Below are 17,887 nucleotides of genomic sequence, written 5' to 3'. Positions count from 1 at the left end.
CTTATTTCTTTTTTTTTTTTTTTTTTTGAGACGGAGTCTCGCTGTGTCACCCAGGCTGGAGTGCAGTGGCGCGATCTCGGCTCACTGCAAGCTCCGACTCCCGGGTTTACGCCATTCTCCTGCCTCAGCCTCCGAGTAGCTGGGACTACAGGCGCCCGCCACCACGCCCGGCTAGTTTTTTGTATTTTTAGTAGAGACGGGGTTTCACCATGTTAGCCAGGATGGTCTCGATCTCCTGACTTCGTGATCCACCCGCCTCGGCCTCCCAAAGTACTGGGATTACAGGCTTGAGCCACCGCGCCCGGCCTACGAGCCTTATTTCTATCTGTAGCTCACTTTTTCCAGGAAATGCTTTAGCATGTCACCTTTGGCTATGGCATTCTCACGTATAGGGGACGTAAGTGAAGCAGGATTACTGACCTCATCAAAGAGATAGGTCCTGAGAAAGATAAAGTTACACGGCCTGTCATAACCCAAGGGAGAGGGGACAGGGCAGCTGAGAAGAAAATCACAAACTTCCACTTGTGGTGTCCAGGAGGACATCAGAGGAGCAGTTTCTCTCCAAACCTAAACTCTTGCTTCAAGAGTATGAAGTAGCCCACACTTATTTCGTGGGGGTAGGAGGGAGAGGTAGGTAACATTTTCTCCACGATTCCTCAAAAAAGGGTCATTTGCCAGTGTATGGTTCATCTTCTCATTTGCTATGTACATACAAAGAATGACTTAGGATCCAACTTAGGTCCACAGCAAGAAGAATACAACTGCTGAAAAGACACTTTGGTGCCCTCACATCTGCTAGAGAGGAAGGTTTCCCCACGCCCCAAAGTAACAAATTTGGCCTTTTCAAACTCTTCTGTATAATTTAACTTCCACGAAGGGCCATCTACTCCCCGCTCTTGAAAGTGAACATTCACCAGCCCACAGCAAACAGTGTCTGTTCTGTGGTCAGACAGACATGGAACTGCCTGTTAAACAAAAGCAGACTAGAGAATTGATGCTCTCTTTCAAGTCTCACCCCAGTCACAAATAATAAGCAACTGTATGAAGGAGCCGATCCCTGAATAGGTTCAAATACTTGAGCGCTGAGTAATAATGCTAGTTAGACTCACTGTACAGTACTTCCAGACTTAGGTTTTTTTCCTTTTCTTTCATCTCTGGAAACTTACTCAGAACCATATTAGCTATTCCTTCAAAATTCTGCTGTAAGATGCAAAAGGCATTTGCTATTATCATATAATTGCACTTGGCTCATCTCTCCTATTGTTGAGGCTTGTATTCAATTAAAGTTAAAAGAAGAGCTTTTTTGAGCACTGACTGAGTGACCCCAGCCCTGTGAACAACTCAATGGGATAGTGACAAGAGCACTGTGCAGGGAGTCAGCTGACTCAGGAGGCCTAGATTTTAGTTTAGATGGCACCACCAACCAGCCACAGGAGCATGAGCAAGGCCATTAACATCCCTGGCTGGGGGCTGGGGACGGCGGCTCACGCCTGTAATCCCAGCACTTTCGGAGGCTGAGGCGGGAGGATCAATTGAGGTTAGGAGCTTGAGTCCACCCTGGCCAACATGGTGAAACCTCATCTCTACTAAAAATACAAAAATTAGCCAGGTGAGTGGTGCACACCTGTAATCCCAGCCACTTGGGAGGCTGAGGCACCAGAATCGCTTGAACCCGGGAGACAGAGGTTGCACTGAGTTGAGATCTCGGCATCGCACTCTAGCCTGGGTGACAGAGCGAGACTCTGTCTCAGAAACAAAACCAGAAACCATCCCCTGGCCTCTGTATTCTCAACTGTATAATGTGGGCACAGAACCAGAAAATCTCTAGCCTCTTCCAGATCCACGTGTTATGGAGGATGTACAAAGGAGGAGGAGCACTAACGTTTTAGCAGTTTAAAGCACTACATTAGGCAATGTACATATCCCAACAACCCTAAGAGACGAACATTTTTATTACCACTTCAGATGAGTTAACAGGTTCATGATTAAGTAACTTGAACAAGTTCAAGTTCAGGAACCAGGAGTCATGGGTCTGTCTACTCCACTGTCTGTGCTCTTCCCCTGGAGCATCCACAGCACGGCAGTGAGGTAGAGCCCTTTTCTGAGCACCTTACAACCCCCTTACGGGAAGTCAACTTGACAGGTAAGAACCAAAGAACATAAGACAGAACAAAATGCAAGTCAAAATCGAAAGACGTAGTGATTGGATCTACACTGTGGCAACACGAACACTACTGAGCACACTCACCAACGGCACCCAGCAGGGCAACGCGTCCTTTCTGGGTCATTCAGGAAATGAAGTCGTTTTCCGTACATCTGACTCCCACATACAAAGGGAAAATACCCCCAGGAGGCCATCAGGCCTCAAGCCTGCAAGATGCATTGGCTACCTCTTTTGTGTCTTTATGAGGGAGTACTTTTCATAAATCAGTCATCCACATAACTGAAGCTTAGCCTTTTAAAACTTAACATTATTCTTATGCCAACCATTTTTGTTAGAAATCTTTCCAAAATACATTGCATTCTTTCTTCACTTCTGAAATCTCATAACATGAACTCTGGCTTTCACTTGGAAGTCACAATGATGAACACTAATATCAAGTCATGTGAATCTGCAAAAGCAAGCTATGCTTTCTGAATTCTTGCCTGCTTTTTCTCATTTTTCCTCTGCTATGGTCTTAGAGGAACATGGGCCTAGGACGGAACGCTGATTCTGACTCTGGCTTGATCAGTTAGGAATGTGATCTCAAGCAAGCTCTTTAAAGGCCCCAAGACTCTGTTTCCTCATTTGTTTCATGAGAAACGTGGATAATGCTGAGTCCCCTCATATTACCTCCACAACACATCTCTCTCTCTCGGTTTCTCTCCCTACATCTGCTCCGAAGACTCTCTTCCTTAGAGTTGTTCAAAAGCAGAAATGTATAAAGTCAGATGGCAAAAATGCTCTCTTCGTTCCAGGAAATTAGAACAGGTGAGTCGGGTCAGGCCATCGAGATAGGAGTCAAAAAAAGATGATTCCTTTTGTTATAGGGGAAAAAATCAGGGACTATCTGAAATAGACTCCTGGAAATCACATAATATTAAAGATGTACATGAGAGATGGTTTAAGAAAAATAAAAAATTGTGATTATGGATTGTGTGAAAAGCTTTAAAAGCAAAAAAAAAAAAAAAAAAGTTGTGTAAGGAGAAGCAACTGACCAGGAAGTAAAAAGCAGGCAAAGAAGGTGTCTAGCCTAAGGCCAGGCAGGATGAGGACACAATCTCTCAGATTTCCAACCACTTCATGAAGGAGTCATTAAGCACTGGAGGAAGTAAGAGAAAAACAGAGATGGAAAAGAAAGGCCTCTGAGAAAAACACAAAAGGCCCAAAATGAAACCCATCAAAAGACAAAATCTCACCAGAGGACATTAGAGACGGGTGTAAATATGGAAAAGTTAGACATTCATTCCACAGTGGGTGGTGGCTTGGTGTGACCATCTGGTTGTCCCCACTACTTGTGTAATGGCTAGGAAGATCCATCTTCAGAAGAGACCGGGAAGCAGAGGAAATTCAGAACCTCTGCGAGCACTTCTGCCAGCTCTATTCCTGCCTCTCATCTCAGCTTACGTAACGATCCACCAGCCACCCGTCACTTCAAGTTTCCTACTTTTCTTCGCAAAGATGGCTGCACTTTGGAATACCCTCACAGAAAATACTTTGGAATGAGAGTCCCACGATACAGATTCTGGCCTTAGCTTTGCCACTTACAGCCTGGGAGATCTTAGGCCAATACATCACTTAACCTCTCTGGGCTTCGGTTTCCTCATTTGTAGAATGGAGAGAAAAATTGCATCCCTGAGAGAGCTGTGAAGAGTAAACGAGATAATGTACACAAAACAGCACAAGGACCAGCATGCAGCAGTATTCAATAAATGATGCCAGTGATGATGATGGAGGAGGAAGGGGAAGAGGAGGAGGAAGAGGAAGAAGTAAAAGGGGAAGAAAGTGTTTCGTAATAAATCACTATATAGCTGTAAGCTACAACGGCCACTAAAACAGCAGACGAACACTTTTAATTACACAGAATTTATAAAATTTCAGAAATGCAAGCATTCTAGTTACCTGTAAGCGAAATCCATAGGGCTAAGTGAGCAATTATGCTCATCTGAGAGTCCACACTTACGGGGTAAAATGCCTTCCCTAATCAAGCCTCTCGCCCACACTCTGGGAACTCCAGATCATTTAGACATCAACCAGGCTGAATTATATATTTTCACTATCTAAGAAGAGAAGGTTATCAAATTAACAGAGCAAATAAAATGTGTGGTAATATTTCGACACCAAAGGAACAGTTCCAAGCACATGGTAGCACTGGTTTCTACCCAGTGAATAATGTGGAGCACGAGTCACTTTTGCCTATTCATTGGAGCTTTCCCTGAGATGCCTCAGTAAGCAACACTTTATTAGTTTGGTTCCTGTATGTTCGGAAAATCAATAAAAATGTGTTTGTTTTTTAATAGGCTATAATTCTAACTTTTCACTAATTTAGTCTAGTCTTTCTGTCCCCAAATACTAGGTTTGGCAGTGAACAGTCTTTAAGCTGGGCCCCTTTCGGCGTGGGAACCCTGAGTAAATGCACACTCATTCTATTCAACAAATACACACGGAGACTGGTTCCCAACACACATCTAACAACAAATACGGCAGAGGTGGACTCTTGCCTGAAAACAAGCTCCAGAGTTGTCTCTAAAGTAGTATTCACATAGAAAAAAAAAAAAATGTCATTTCTATCTCGCACACGCTACGGGGCTTCATCCGACACTGAATCACTCAGCTGGGAGATCCACACCAAAGGGCAAGTTTTAATTGGTGAAAAAAATGAAACTGCTGTGTGAGTTACTCTCAGCAACCCTGTGCCCCCACCTTGCCCCCAGCTCTTTCCTGGTGTGCACAAATACAGCTGCACTCGGAGGAGCAGAATGCGACTTAGCTCTGCCTGCCTCTGGTGCTCACATTTGGGGTACTTTTTGCCCTTGACTTACTTATCCTGAGGAGGATACTTTCCACAGCCACTTCTTTAGGGCCAGCTGCCACGTTTTTAGCTTTGGCTGTTTGAAACAGGGAGCTTACTACACAGAAATTAAAGTATAAATAGGATTGGCTGACCCTTGATAAAAGAGCCTACGGCCCACCCAAGGATTCCTCAAAGGAGTCCTAACAGCAGATAAGGGGCCTTCAGCTCAAAACAGAACTTGCAGGCCCTTGTGCACTGTAAATATACACACACACACACACACACACACACACATACATTGCTGCAAATAGTGGTGCCAATACAAGTCTGTCAGGCCCTTCTTCCCTCATCCCCTCCCTCCTACTACTTCCTCTTCTCACACCTGACCAGACCCCAGTGGCCCATTTCTCCCCCCACATACCATCTTCCTTGGCACATACCCCCGTGCCCTCAGACCAGCTGGCTTGTGATTAAAATGGACCAAGCTAGGAAGTGCCAGAGAGAGTGAAGCCTATTGTATCGAGTTTCCTTGGCCTTTTATAGGGACACACCAGGAACCCAGAGAAGCAGTAGCCTGAGAACCTGTAGGCCTGTGTCCTCCAAACCTGGCTCACTCACCCATGGGTTGAAGCAAACCCCTTAGGTCTCTGGATCCCCTCTGAGGTTGGCTCAGGGGATCTCTCAGGTCTCTCAATTCTGAACGTTTGAAAGTTCCCTGATTCTATTGTCAGAACCACTGGGGGGCACTTAGAAGCCTGCTAATCTGAACCTGTTAAAGCAATTCCTCAAGCCCCTTGGTTGTACCTTTTCCTCAATTTCCTTCTTTGTTAGTTTTGACATAAAAGCAGTTTTTGAGAATTTTATCAAAATAATAAAACATTAGGCTGGGCGCAGCGGCTCATACCTGTAATCTCAGCACTCTGGGAGGCTGAGGCGGGCAGATCACTTGAGGTCAGGAGTTCGAGACCAGCCTGGCCAACATGGTGAGACCCCCATCTCTACTAAAAGCACAAAAATTAGCCGGGCATGGTGGCGGGCACCTGTAATCCCAGCTACTTGGGAGGCTGAGGCAGGAGAATTGCTTGAACTCAGGAGGTTGCAGTGAGCCAAGATCGCACCACTGAACTCCAGTCTGGCAACACAGTGCCACTCTGTCTCCAAAGAAATAATAATTATAAAACATTTTTTGTATCAAAATTCTATTAATAAGAATTTGAGGACAGACCCTCCAGGAGTGCTCTAGCCCTCTCTAAGGCTGTAGTGGGCCCTATTGAGGGCTTTCTGCAAGCAAGCCAGTGGATGAAAGTGTTACGTCACCCTGAGGTTACACGCAGACAGAAAAAGCAAAGGGTGCTGGCCTCCTCCCACCTCTCACTTCACATCAGCAAACATTACTGAAAACTATTTCTATGTCACCTGCCAAGTTAGCTACTAGGACACCAAGGTAATCATCACTAAACCCAAGGAGCCCACAGTCCAGAAGGAGAAGTCGAAAGAGTCTCCCAGTTAGTAGCAAAATTTTAAAAAGCAGATTTCCTTTTGCTATGGAAGCTGACTGATAAGGACAGCAGGGAAGGAGGGGACTAGAGACACTGTGCGACTCGTTTTTGTGTTCTGCTTAGTCCTGGCCCACTAACACACTGTGCCAAGCCTGACAAGGGACTGTGTCTGCTAGGCCACAACCACCTTCTGCGGCAACTTGGGCAATCTTAGAACTGAACAGGTGACTTGAAGGTGAAGGCTGATGATGGAAAAGACAGCCTCTTCCTTCTTCCTGTGACCAGCACAGCCAGCCATGCAATCCTCTTTAAAATAATTTGACTTTTTAGAGAGTTGATCCTTTCCTTCCATTTAAACAACACTAAATGGTCAGGAATTGAAGCATCTGAACTTCTATGACAACAGTACCACAACCTTCAAGGGTTGTAGGACAGACGTCCCAGGAGCGCTCGAGCACTCCTGCTTTCTGCAAGTTGCGTGTAGAGAAACAATAAGGCTCAGTGAGAGTTTCGGTGCCCTTGGAGTAGTCAACTTCTCTTCTACTGTAAAAAGTGTGTGTCTGATATTAACTTCCCCAGGTGATGGGAGCAAACTTATACAGTGCAAAAGAAATAGAAAAGCCCTTATCAGGCATTCACTGTGAGCTGCCACCACATGAGCCATCTTTACAAAGGCGTCACTGATTGACCAATTCAGAAACTTTCACCTTGGAAACTCCACCCAAATCGGACACTCCTCTTTTTTAACAGAGCAGGCAATGCTCAGAAATAAACAAAGTACTTCCCTCTGTGGCTGCCTCTGGTCAGGCTACTCTGTGCTGCATCTCACCAGCCGCTGAGGAACTGTCTGCCTGCTGACCCACTACTTGTTAGGAATGAAAGCAAGTGAGGACGGTTTCAGGAGTGGAGAGAAGGAGTGGGAGAAATCTCTCCATAGTGAGAGCCTTTTGTGTCACATGAGTTTGGTATATCAGGTTCATCAGCTCATCCTTGAAAACCTCTAACATTTGTTCTTCACTACACAGAAAAGCGTATTGTTTACTGGACTCTAGCAGCAAGCAACTTGCTTGTGGGTTACCAGCAAACATTTTTTATTATGCAGTCACCGTACCACATCCCAAGGACTAAATGAAACGCAGCACACATCACCAGAACATTTCAGATGACCCGGAATAATCCCAGTCCTTGATCTCTAGTGCTTATTATTGGAACATTGTGAATTAAACAAACTCCATGGAAAGATACTTTTCACATACGTTCACCTAGACACATGCAGTCTACGCAAATACACACTGGTTCCATGAAGAACAATCCAAAATAAAAGTGATTCTTTCCTTTCTGGTAAAGAACATTAAATCTATTTTAATTACATAGAAGTACACAGTAATGAAAAGAGGCACCCTAAAAGAACTGAGTTGTAAGCAATAAGGAAAAAATGATATGCAAATTATAGACACAATTTTCATGTTGCATTTAAGAAAGCGTTTTGCTTGGGATTGGTTCTGTATGTGAGTAAGGCAAAGGGCTGTTGTACTCTTTTTCCGACTGGAGCACAATGAAACAAACCACTCAGTAGCAGTCTGCAGCCAGCACACCACCATAAGCCCATCAGAACGGTGGGGATGCAGTTTAGAAGAGAATCAAGAAAGGTCACAGAAAGCATTGCTTTTTGTTGTTTTGTCCTAAAGTTACTGATCTGTAACTGGTCCAGATTTTCCTGATGTTGGGTTTATTGCCACTGAGCTAAATACAATTTATTGATTGAATACCCTAGTCTTAAGTTACCTCTATGTTATGAAGCATCAAATAAATCAGATTACCTATACCGCAGGATTTTCCTGAACTGGGTGTAGAATCTAATTTATACCACAAAAGAAACTGGTTTTGAAGTATTAATATCAAAGTACCCCAAGTTCTTTAGTGTGGCACGCCCCATGCCCACAGACATACTGCTACCTCCAGATATGTACAAACACAAAAGCGTAAAAGTTCCATTGGGCATTTTTGTGAGGCAAAAACAAAGAAGCCCAACACACCTTTTGATTTCACATTAGCCTCTCCTCAAACCCATGAAAATGTTTTCTGGTAAGAAACACCAAAATGTGATTCTAATTATTAAAAACCTAGTAAGCCTGTATGATGAACTACTGCGTTTCCCCTACACAGATTCTAATTGAAAGGCAGTGTTAAAACAGGAAGGGTTTTTCTACAGACGAAGAAAACAGGTTACTTGTCCATTGTTGCTGTAATGTCCATTCAATGAACATACATTAAATAGGCCAAACCAAAAACAAAACTTCAGCAGCTTCAGCCTCTCACAGGGGCGGAAGGCTTTCTACCTGGGTACTGGTGGAATAGTGAAATGAATAAAGTGTACAATAAATGCAGCGATGGGAAAAATAACTGGGGTAGACGGATAAATCATCCTGCCTCCCAATGGTGGCAAACTTTACAACAACTTTTCAGAAGCAACAAACCGCAGCACCACAGTCTTTACAGATATATAGACATGCATACACACAACTACTGGGTAGCCCAGCAGTGTGTTTACAAACATCCACCGCCCTGCATTTACAATACTGCAAAACCGGCCAGAAAGCTGGGAGGGTGCTGCTCTTAGATATCCTCTCTGCACTGTCAAACACAGAAGGTCATTTTGCCTGGTTTGCTTAGTTCTTCCTCTCCCTGCATCACAGGAGTTTTCTACTTTGGGATTGCTCAACTTTCATATGGATCAGAGTAAAATAACTATTCAGCAACTTTATTCACCTAGGTTAAAAAAAAAAAAATTCATTGTGCAATGCCTAGGAAAAGCTGACACCAGGACTGCCTCTCCGACAGCACTTGCAATTACAATCAGACGAGGGGGAAAAAAATCATGTCTGATCAGACCCAGAGAGTCCTTTAAAAAAATGAAGAAAAAGATTCTATCGCAGCTGGGACTGAAGAACTTTTTTTCTAAGAAGACCACCCCTCGGGGACAAAAGTTACATTTCAGTCACATGTTGGGTGTAGGAATAGGGAGCAGGTTTTTGGGGGTTTTTTTAAGCGCACTAATTACGGGGGTGTTTTACAGTTCTGGAGACAATCCGGGTTGCTCCTGACCAATTGTGACCGGCATTTCATTGTCAAAAAGCAAGAGGGTGGGGGCCGAGGAGCCGGCAGGGGCTCGGCGGTGGGGAGTAGCAAGGTTACGCTAAAGGGTACAGCCGCCGCCGCGAGCTGCATCTCCTTCCCTCGCGCCCCAAATAATTTACTGCGAACAGAGCAACTGCAACAGCCCGCTCTGAGGAGCCCAGCACGACTGCCCTGGCCGGTGCAGCTCAGGGTTTCCACCACGGAGAGGGAGGGGAGAAGATTTTTACCTTAATGCTACACTGAGCAGGAGTCTCAGACATGTCTCACAGCGAGAGAGATCAGGAAGTTCTCAGGTTTTTTCCACTTTCCTTTCCTCTCCCCAACCCAGAAAGGCTCCACGGCCAGCCGGACGCGGTCATTTAAGAAGTTTCTTCCAGCATCTCTCCCGGCAGCCGCCCCGGGGGTCTGGAGCGCGCGGGGCGGGGCGGGGCGGCCGGCGGAGTTGGGCGCGCGGGGCGGCGGGGGCGTGGGAGCCGGGCCCGAGCGCGGCGGCGGGGTCTGCAGGTCGCGGCGCGGCGCGGGGACCCGGGACGCAGCCCGGCCAGCCTCCCGGTCTCTCCTCCCACCCGCAGCCGGCGCCCCCGCCCCCCGCCCTCCCGCCGCTCTCCCTCGCTCTCTCGAATGTTTTCCTTCCTGGAAGAGAGAAACTGAAAGGCAGAACTGAGAAAGCTCTTTGCTCATTGATCTTGAGAGTTTCAGTGCAGAAACTGACGTGAATTCCCAGCACTGAGCTCTGCCTCTTAAAGGAGCCACCAGGAAATAAAAGCTCGGGTTACAGCCCGGCATCGGGGAAATAAAAGCCGCGCGGGGGAGGGGCGGCCGCGGGGGCGCGGGCGGAGGAAACCCGGGGAGCGGGGCCGCGCCAGGCCGCGGCTGCTAGCGGGGCGAGCGGCGCAGCCCCCCAGGCCGGCCCCCGGTGCGGGCGCCCGCCCTCCACGCCGCGAGACCTCCCGCTGGCGGAGCCAATTTCCGGGCTTAAGGAAGACACCTTTAAAAAACGTTACATCGTGGCCCCAGACACCACAAAACAGGTTTTATTAAACTCCTCCCACCTCCCCTGGCTCCATCTCTTGGATACATCGATTTGCACAAGGGTTTTGAAACGTTTCCCTAAGCGCAGATGCAACGAAAGTAATTATCTATGAAGGGCCATTCCGGTAAGGACGCGGAATCCGAAGGAGGAAATAAAACAATAGCCTTTGTTCTGCTTCTCGACCGCTGCCTCTTTAAGAGAATCCACCAGGAAATGGGAGATCGGGTTACAGCCTGCACACGGGGAAATGTGGGGAGAGCGGGCGCCCGAGCGCGACGCCGGAGACAAAGCCGGGGCGGCCGCGCTGCAGACGCTGGGGGACCGCCGGGCGGGGGGATTCCCGGGGAAGGTGGGCGCCCCGGAAAGAGGTGGCGCCGCGCGCCCGCTTGGGGATGCGGCGGCCGCGGGCGCTTCCCCAGCCGAGCACGCGCTCCGGGACGGGAAGGTTGCAGGGCAGTTATCAAAGGCAGCTGAGTTCCTTTTCCTGATCTCCCCCTCCTGTTTCGAAATCTACTGCCCTTTTAAAGAAATAGCGGCCGCCACCAACCGAAATAGGTGACTCGACTACAAACTTGGCAGGACGTGTTCCTGCAGATAATACCCCTCCCCAGGACCGCTTCTGTGAAACCGTCATTGGCCGGTTGATTGGATGGCCCTGGGATCCTGCAGGGGGAGGAATATTTGGTTGGAAAAGCAGTTGAGGGTGGTTGAGGCCGTTGGGACTGAGGGGTCTAGCCTTGAGCACAAGTGGTCTGATTACTTTATTATTTTTATTATTATTTACAGTCTCTTAAATTGCCCTGAAGTGTCCACCACAAAAAACTGAGAACATTATCATTATACTTAAATTCTAACCTTGTTAACACATATATGGGGGTTTAATATGTGGATGTGTAATGTAAAACGAAATTTGTTGTAATTTCGTCTTTATTGAGTAATATATTAAATATGGTATAAATATGTATATACCCATATATGTTACCTGCACCGAACCAGGACACATTTCCCCGAGTCTCCCCACCCTTACAGATTTTGCCTACCCACTTTTCTTCACCTCTCCATATTATGAAATGTGTTCAGACTTGTATACACAATACTTTTGTTCACACATTGATCAGATCACTCCGAACGAGGCTAGGGTGGGAAAGAGTGCTGTTGCTGGGATGGTGGGAACTGGTTTTTGTGAGCCTCCAGGAACCTGAACAGTGTTTGTCAACTGGTAGTCATACTCTCCAAGAGATCTCAGTCTTGTCCACACCGACTCCTCTGCCTTTGACTACCCCCTTCTTCCCTTTAACAAATCTGTATTCTTTTGCTTTTCACAATTGATGTTGCAGACATTGGTTCAGATGTCCCATTGCTGGGTTATGTCTTCTACATCACTTAGCAATGTGATCCCTGACAACTCAGTTACTAAGCTTCTGTAAAATGGGGAGAAATAGTACCTAGCTTATAAGATTATCTTATTAAATAAGAAAATATATACAAATGCCTCCTTAGCAGAGAGCAGCACAATATATGTGCTCAGTTAAAGTTGGCTACAATTATTATTTAACCCCAGGACTAAATTAGTTCTTGACTTTTCTTCCTAACTCCTCCTCAACGTCTACAAGTGATTCATAGAAGTAGTAGTTTGAAGTAAACTGTTTGTGGTTCCAAAGCAAAAAACATAGTTGACAACTGTAGCAAAAGCTACATTTAGACCAGGGGTTGCCAGTCTCTGTAAAGGGCCGTTTTGTAAATGCCTTAGTCTTTGTGGGCCGAGAGACAAAATTGAGAATGTCAGGTAGATACTTACATAACATGACGAGAAAAAAGTTCACAGTTTTTTATTTTATCAATTCAAAGTGTAATAATACAATTTTAATACAGGTATACTAATGAAAGGCATGGAATTCTTTTGGGGGGAAATAACATTTCACTTGGTGTTCAAAGTGTTCTTTCATAAAAATTGACTGCAGATGTTCATCTATTAATGCTGATTTTTTATGAGATTTTATGTACTTCATTTTTGAAATGTCTTTCTACCCAGACAGGTACTGCCAAAGACTGGTATCAACCCATGTGCACGTGATTTTACTTGAGTGTATTCATTGCTTAGAAGGCATTTCTAAAATTCTATTAGAATTCTATAAAATCTCTTGATATTTCCCCTTTAGGATGCCATTACATTGCAGATTAATCACTTCCAGTTGAAGGTTAAATGGAAGCTTCTCAGTTGCACAGTTAAGTAAATTTTAAATATGAAAATTTCCTTTGCACTTGCATTGAAATTCAAAAAACACTGTTGGTACTGTAGTTTGAGTTCAGAAAAACATAACTGCTGCAAATTTGTGTTGGAATGGAGATCTTGCTTCTTGTTTTAACTTTTGACAGCATGAGAAGTGTGTAAAACAGCTTGACATTATTTGTGATTCAAACAATGTTAGTTGTGTCAAAATGATTTTACTGCAGTTTTAAGTTTTGCATGCAAGCTCTATTTTGCCTTGTAGTTTTAGGTTAAATTCATAAAGAAACATTATCAAGTCTGTAGTAAAAGCTTATTGGCAGAGCCATTCGGCATTCAATAATAGTGGTTGAGGGAAGTTCTTCTCATTCATTCATTTCCATTTGTCGCTTGTTTCTCTGTTCCTTGTTTTCTGAGAACTTCTTTTGGGTAAATTGGATTTTTTTTTTCATATTCCATTTAAATTATTAGATTGTCTTTTTAGATTTTCTTCTTTATGTTAAATATGGGGGTTGCTTTAGAAATTACAATTTGCGTATGTTATTATCACGGTCTACCTTTAAATAATATGCTGTTTTATGAATCTGTTAAAAAGTTACAGTGTAATTCCATTTATCCCTCTTCCATCCTCTGTATTGTTGTCTTATATTTTACTTCTACATGTTATAAAATTCATTTTACCTTGTATTTTTATGGTATTTAGAAATTTGTAAATATATGCATATAATGAATGTATTAAAATATGTCTCTCTTTAATTTGCCCAGATATTTATCCTTTCTAGTACTTTTTTAATCCTTCTTGCAGATCTGCTTTTCCATCTGGTATCTTCCCTTTGGCCTGAAGAACTTCGCTCAGCATTGCCTGTGTGTTGTTTGTTGGAGAAGTCTCTCAGCTTTTGTCTGCCTCTAAATGTCTTTATTTCACTTTTGAAGGGTATTTTTACTGTATGTAAAATTTTATGTTGACATTTTCTTTTCTTTCAGCACTTTAAACATGTCATTCATCTTCTGACTTCATATTTTGATTAAAAAAATCACTTGTAGTTCATATTTTGGTGCCCTGTGTACAGTGTTTTTTCTGTAGCTGCTTTGAAGATCGGCTCTTGAAATTTGTTTTTCAGAATTTTGACTATGATGTACACAGGAGTGGTTTTCTTTGCATTTATCATTTATTCTCCTTGATGTCAGCTGCAGTTATTGGACCTGTGGGTTGGTATCTTTCATTAGTTTTAGAAAATTGTCACTGCCGGGCCAGTGGCTCACGCCTGTAATCCCAGCACTTTGGGAGGCCGAGGTGGGTGGATCACGAGGTCAGGAGATCGAGACCCTCCTGGCGAACACGGTGAAACCCCGTCTCTACTAAAAATACAAAAAAATTAGCCAGGCGTGGTGGCGGGCACCTGTAGTCCCAGCTTCTAGGGAGGCTGAGGCAGGAGAATGGTGTGAACCTGGGAGGCGGCGGAGCTTGCAGTGAGCGGAGATCGTGCCACTGTACTCCAGCCTGGGCGACAGAGCGAAACTCCATCTCAAAAAAAAAAAAAGAAAATTGTCATTTATTATCTGTTTGAATATTTTTACACCCATTCTGTTTGTTTCCTTTTTTATCCTTAATACAAGTATTAGGCCATATATTATTGTTCCATGTATCTCAAATATTCTGTTTTATCCCTTTGTATTTCTTTTTTTTTTTTTTTTTTTTGAGATCAGCTTAGGCTGGTCTCGAACTTCTGGTCTCAAGCAGTCCTCCTGTCTTAGCTTTCAAAGTGAGATTACAGTGCTAGCCACCACACCTGGCTTGTTTCAATTTGAATGCTTTCTACTTATTTCTTTTTAAGTTTCCTTCCTCTGATTTTTTCCAATTTACTGTTAAGCCTATGTAATCCTCTTTTGTTTTGTTTTGTTTTGTTTTGTTTTGTTTGAGATGGAGTCTCGCTCTGTCGTCTGGGCTGCAGTGAAGTGGCGCTATCTCGGCTCACTGCAATCTCTGCCTCCCAGGTTCACGCCATTCTCCTGCCTCAGCCTCCCTAGTAGCTGAGACTACAGGTACCTGCCACCATGCCCAGCTCATTTTTTTGTATTTTTAGTGGAGACGGGGTTTCGCTGTGTTAGCCAGGATGGTCTCGATCTCCTGACCTTGTGATCCGCCCGCCTTGGTCTCTCAAAGTGCTGGGATTACAGGTTATTCATTATTTACTTTCTTGCTCTGTCTCCCAGGCTGGAGTGCAATGGCACAGTCTCGGCTCACTGCAAACTCCGCCTCCAGGGTTCACGCCCTTCTCCTGCCTCAGCCTCCCGAGTAGCTGGGACTACAGGTGCCTGCCACCATGCCCAACTAATTTTTTTTTGTATTTTTTTTAGTAGAGATGGGCTTTCACCGTGTTAGCCAGGATGGTCTCGATCTCCTGACCTTGTGATCTGCCTGCCTTGGCCTCCCTAAGTGCTGTGATTACAGGCGTGAGCCATGGCACCTGGCCCATATTTTCCTTTTTTATGTGTATCTGTGTGTTTCCATATTTTTTGACCATGTGCTGGACATTTTTATGTAGAAATACAGTAGACAATTAAATTTAAAAATTAAAAATTAAATTTAAAAAATGTCTTCCAAGAAGGAAGTTGGGGCTCAGTTGATATGATCTGGAGTTGGGCTGGGTTTGGGTTGTGATTCAAGTTTAGTTTGATTCAATTTACCATAGGCTTCAAATATTTTGAAGGCAAGATTAGGATTTTTCCTATAAGCAGATACCGTCTTAGAGCTGTTACTCTCACCTGATTGGTGTCCTCCTTAGCTTCAGGTCTTAGGGGAAGATCTTTCTGCTCCTGCTGTCTCCTCCCTGCACCAGTCTTTCTTAGCTGACGGCCTGGAGTGCTTGGGGATTTTCTTTCAGCTCTCTTGCCCCTCTACAAGTCTTTCTTAGCTGAAACCCCAATGTGTCTCTGAAAGTTTTCATAACTCTTTATTGCCCTTGTTTTTGTGGTCCTACCCCGGGAGTTAGTGAATATCAGTGAGAAATAATTGCGAGGTAGTATGGTTTTGCTCTGTGCCTATGGCTCCTGTGGATTCTAACCTGTCACATCAGCCACACACTTTAAAATGTGTTAAAAGTTAGGCTGCTTTCTCCTTACTGTTAATTATGGTGATTCCTCCTCTTTCCATTTCAGTCAGGGATGAGAACTGTGGCTCTTTCCTCTCATATGAATGATTGTCGCTTTCTGAAGGTTAGTTCACCTATGTTTCTTTGTGCTGTCATATCTGTGATTTTTTTAAACTATAATTATTTAGATTATCTGGTTTGTTTTGGGTGTTAGAGAGTGAATTACGATCTCTTAGGATTTTCTACACACAAACCTGTATGTCTAACCTTTATTCTCCAAAAAGAGTGATGGGGAGGGGAAAGAGTGGGGAAGGATGAACATTTAAGAACATGTGGAAGTGCCGGGCGTGGTGGCTCACGCCTGAAATCCCAGCAGTTTGGGAGGCCGAGGTGGGTGGATCACGAAGTCAGGAGTTCAGGAACAGCCTGGCCAAAATGGTGAAACCCCGTCTCTACTGAAAATACAGAAATTAGCCAGGCCTGCTGGCGGACGCCTGTAATCTCAGCTACTTGGGAGGCTGAGGCAGAGAATTGCTTGAACCTGGGAGGCGGAGGTTTCAGTGAGCCGAAATCATGCCACTGCACTCCAGCCTGGGCGATAGAGCAAGACTCTGTCGCAAAAAATAAATAAATAAATAAATAAACAAACGTGGAAGTGGATGCATTTTATTTGAGAATTTGTAGTCGTTATCATATAATGTTATATTTGAAAAATGAAAGTAATTGCATGCTAAACAATACAAACTACAAAAGCAGATACCATGGCTATATCTATGCCAGACCAGAAATTCCTCAACCTAATGGGCATGTTTCCTTAAGAAGGGTCTCTCATAACTGATGAAAAGGGAGAGAAGAGGAGAAGTGTGTATGCTTATCCAAGTAAGACATGGAGTTTCAAATATTGAGAATTAGTGCCCTAAGCTATATGTTTCCTTTATTATACAGTCATCATACAATCAGAGCAGAAGTGTGTGTGTGTGTGTGTGTGTGTGTGTTCTGCTTCTTTGATTACGTGCTGACTAACATCATAAAATATATTTAAGGCAGCCATTTGGGAAGAGGAGATGAATGTAAAGTGGGTGAAACAAATGACAAACTAGAACTCAAAAGCATGAAGTGGATCTCGTGAGAGTGGACCAAAACCCATGTTAATTCTCATTGCCTCTGACCTTGATGGCCTGGGTGTTCTCTACAAGCTGGGGTCCTTTGCCATGGAACTAAACACCCACATACCTGGCCAGGAGTTGCAGAAGCTGAAGAAGGATCATCTCAAATGTGGAGTCATTGCAGCCCCAGTCACTGGCTCGTTCCCATGAGGTGAGCCAGCACTTAAATGACCATGTGCATGAGCTAAAAAATGTTTGCTGCTTTGTATCTACCCTCCAAATCACTCCAGACTCTCTCCCTGTGGCCCACCATAACTGGAATCATAAAGGGAATTCTGGGAATGTAGTTCAACCTAGCCAAAGTTGTCACATTATAAAGTCACTGCATATACTAATCAACTTTCCATCAGCCCACTCTTTGGCACCTATATTTTTAGAATATTTCACAATTTTTGTCACATCTTTTTGTACCTGACCTTCAAACTACTGTCTTCCATATGTTTTCTCTCTATGGCTTCGCCACCTTTCTTACCAACGCCACCATATTGTTAACCTTCGAATTAATGAACCTCAAAATAAGTTTTGACATATTGATCTCTTCTATGCTTCATATATTGCCTGTTGCCAACTTTTTCTGTTTTATTCACAGATTCTCCTCTATATTTCCAGTTAGTAACAATTTTCTGGTTTGGATTCTTGCCATGTCCCTTTTTCCACCACCAAACTTGTGTAGTTCAGCTATTTTCACTATTGAATCTTTCATCTCTGCTAAAACACTGTATTAGGTTTCTCTAGAGA

The 17,887-nt window shown here is 44.2% G+C and overlaps 1 protein-coding gene and 2 long non-coding RNA genes across 5 annotated transcripts in view; 1 reads left to right on the top strand and 2 right to left on the bottom strand.

Moving 5' to 3' along the window:
- Window positions 1-9,799, bottom strand: part of LOC135966172 (uncharacterized) — an 84,038-nt gene extending 74,239 nt beyond the window's left edge. Inside the window, exon 1 of the long non-coding RNA XR_010579295.2 lies at window positions 315-9,799. This is a non-coding gene — a long non-coding RNA (uncharacterized lncRNA). The remainder of the gene's footprint in view (window positions 1-314) is intronic.
- The window catches only part of ETV6 (ETS variant transcription factor 6), a 245,414-nt gene extending 235,069 nt beyond the window's left edge, over window positions 1-10,345 (bottom strand). For all 3 annotated transcript variants that reach the window (XM_005570165.5, XM_005570166.5, XM_015430391.4), the window contains exon 1: window positions 9,859-10,345. In XM_005570165.5, the coding sequence (XP_005570222.2) occupies window positions 9,859-9,891 (33 nt within the window). In that variant the 5' untranslated portion in view covers window positions 9,892-10,345. The remainder of the gene's footprint in view (window positions 1-9,858) is intronic.
- A 109-nt stretch (window positions 10,346-10,454) lies between these two features.
- On the top strand, window positions 10,455-13,939 carry LOC141408025 (uncharacterized). The gene is made up of 3 exons (XR_012420036.1): window positions 10,455-10,788; window positions 12,824-12,889; window positions 13,697-13,939. It is a non-coding gene; the product is annotated as an uncharacterized lncRNA (long non-coding RNA).
- The last annotated feature ends 3,948 nt before the right edge of the window (window positions 13,940-17,887 follow it).

Source organism: Macaca fascicularis, chromosome 11, assembly GCF_037993035.2.
Source record: "Macaca fascicularis isolate 582-1 chromosome 11, T2T-MFA8v1.1".
In the NCBI taxonomy this organism is placed as follows: domain Eukaryota; kingdom Metazoa; phylum Chordata; class Mammalia; order Primates; family Cercopithecidae; genus Macaca; species Macaca fascicularis.
Note: the sequence above shows the minus strand (reverse complement) of the source record. Positions and strands in the feature narration are given on the sequence as shown.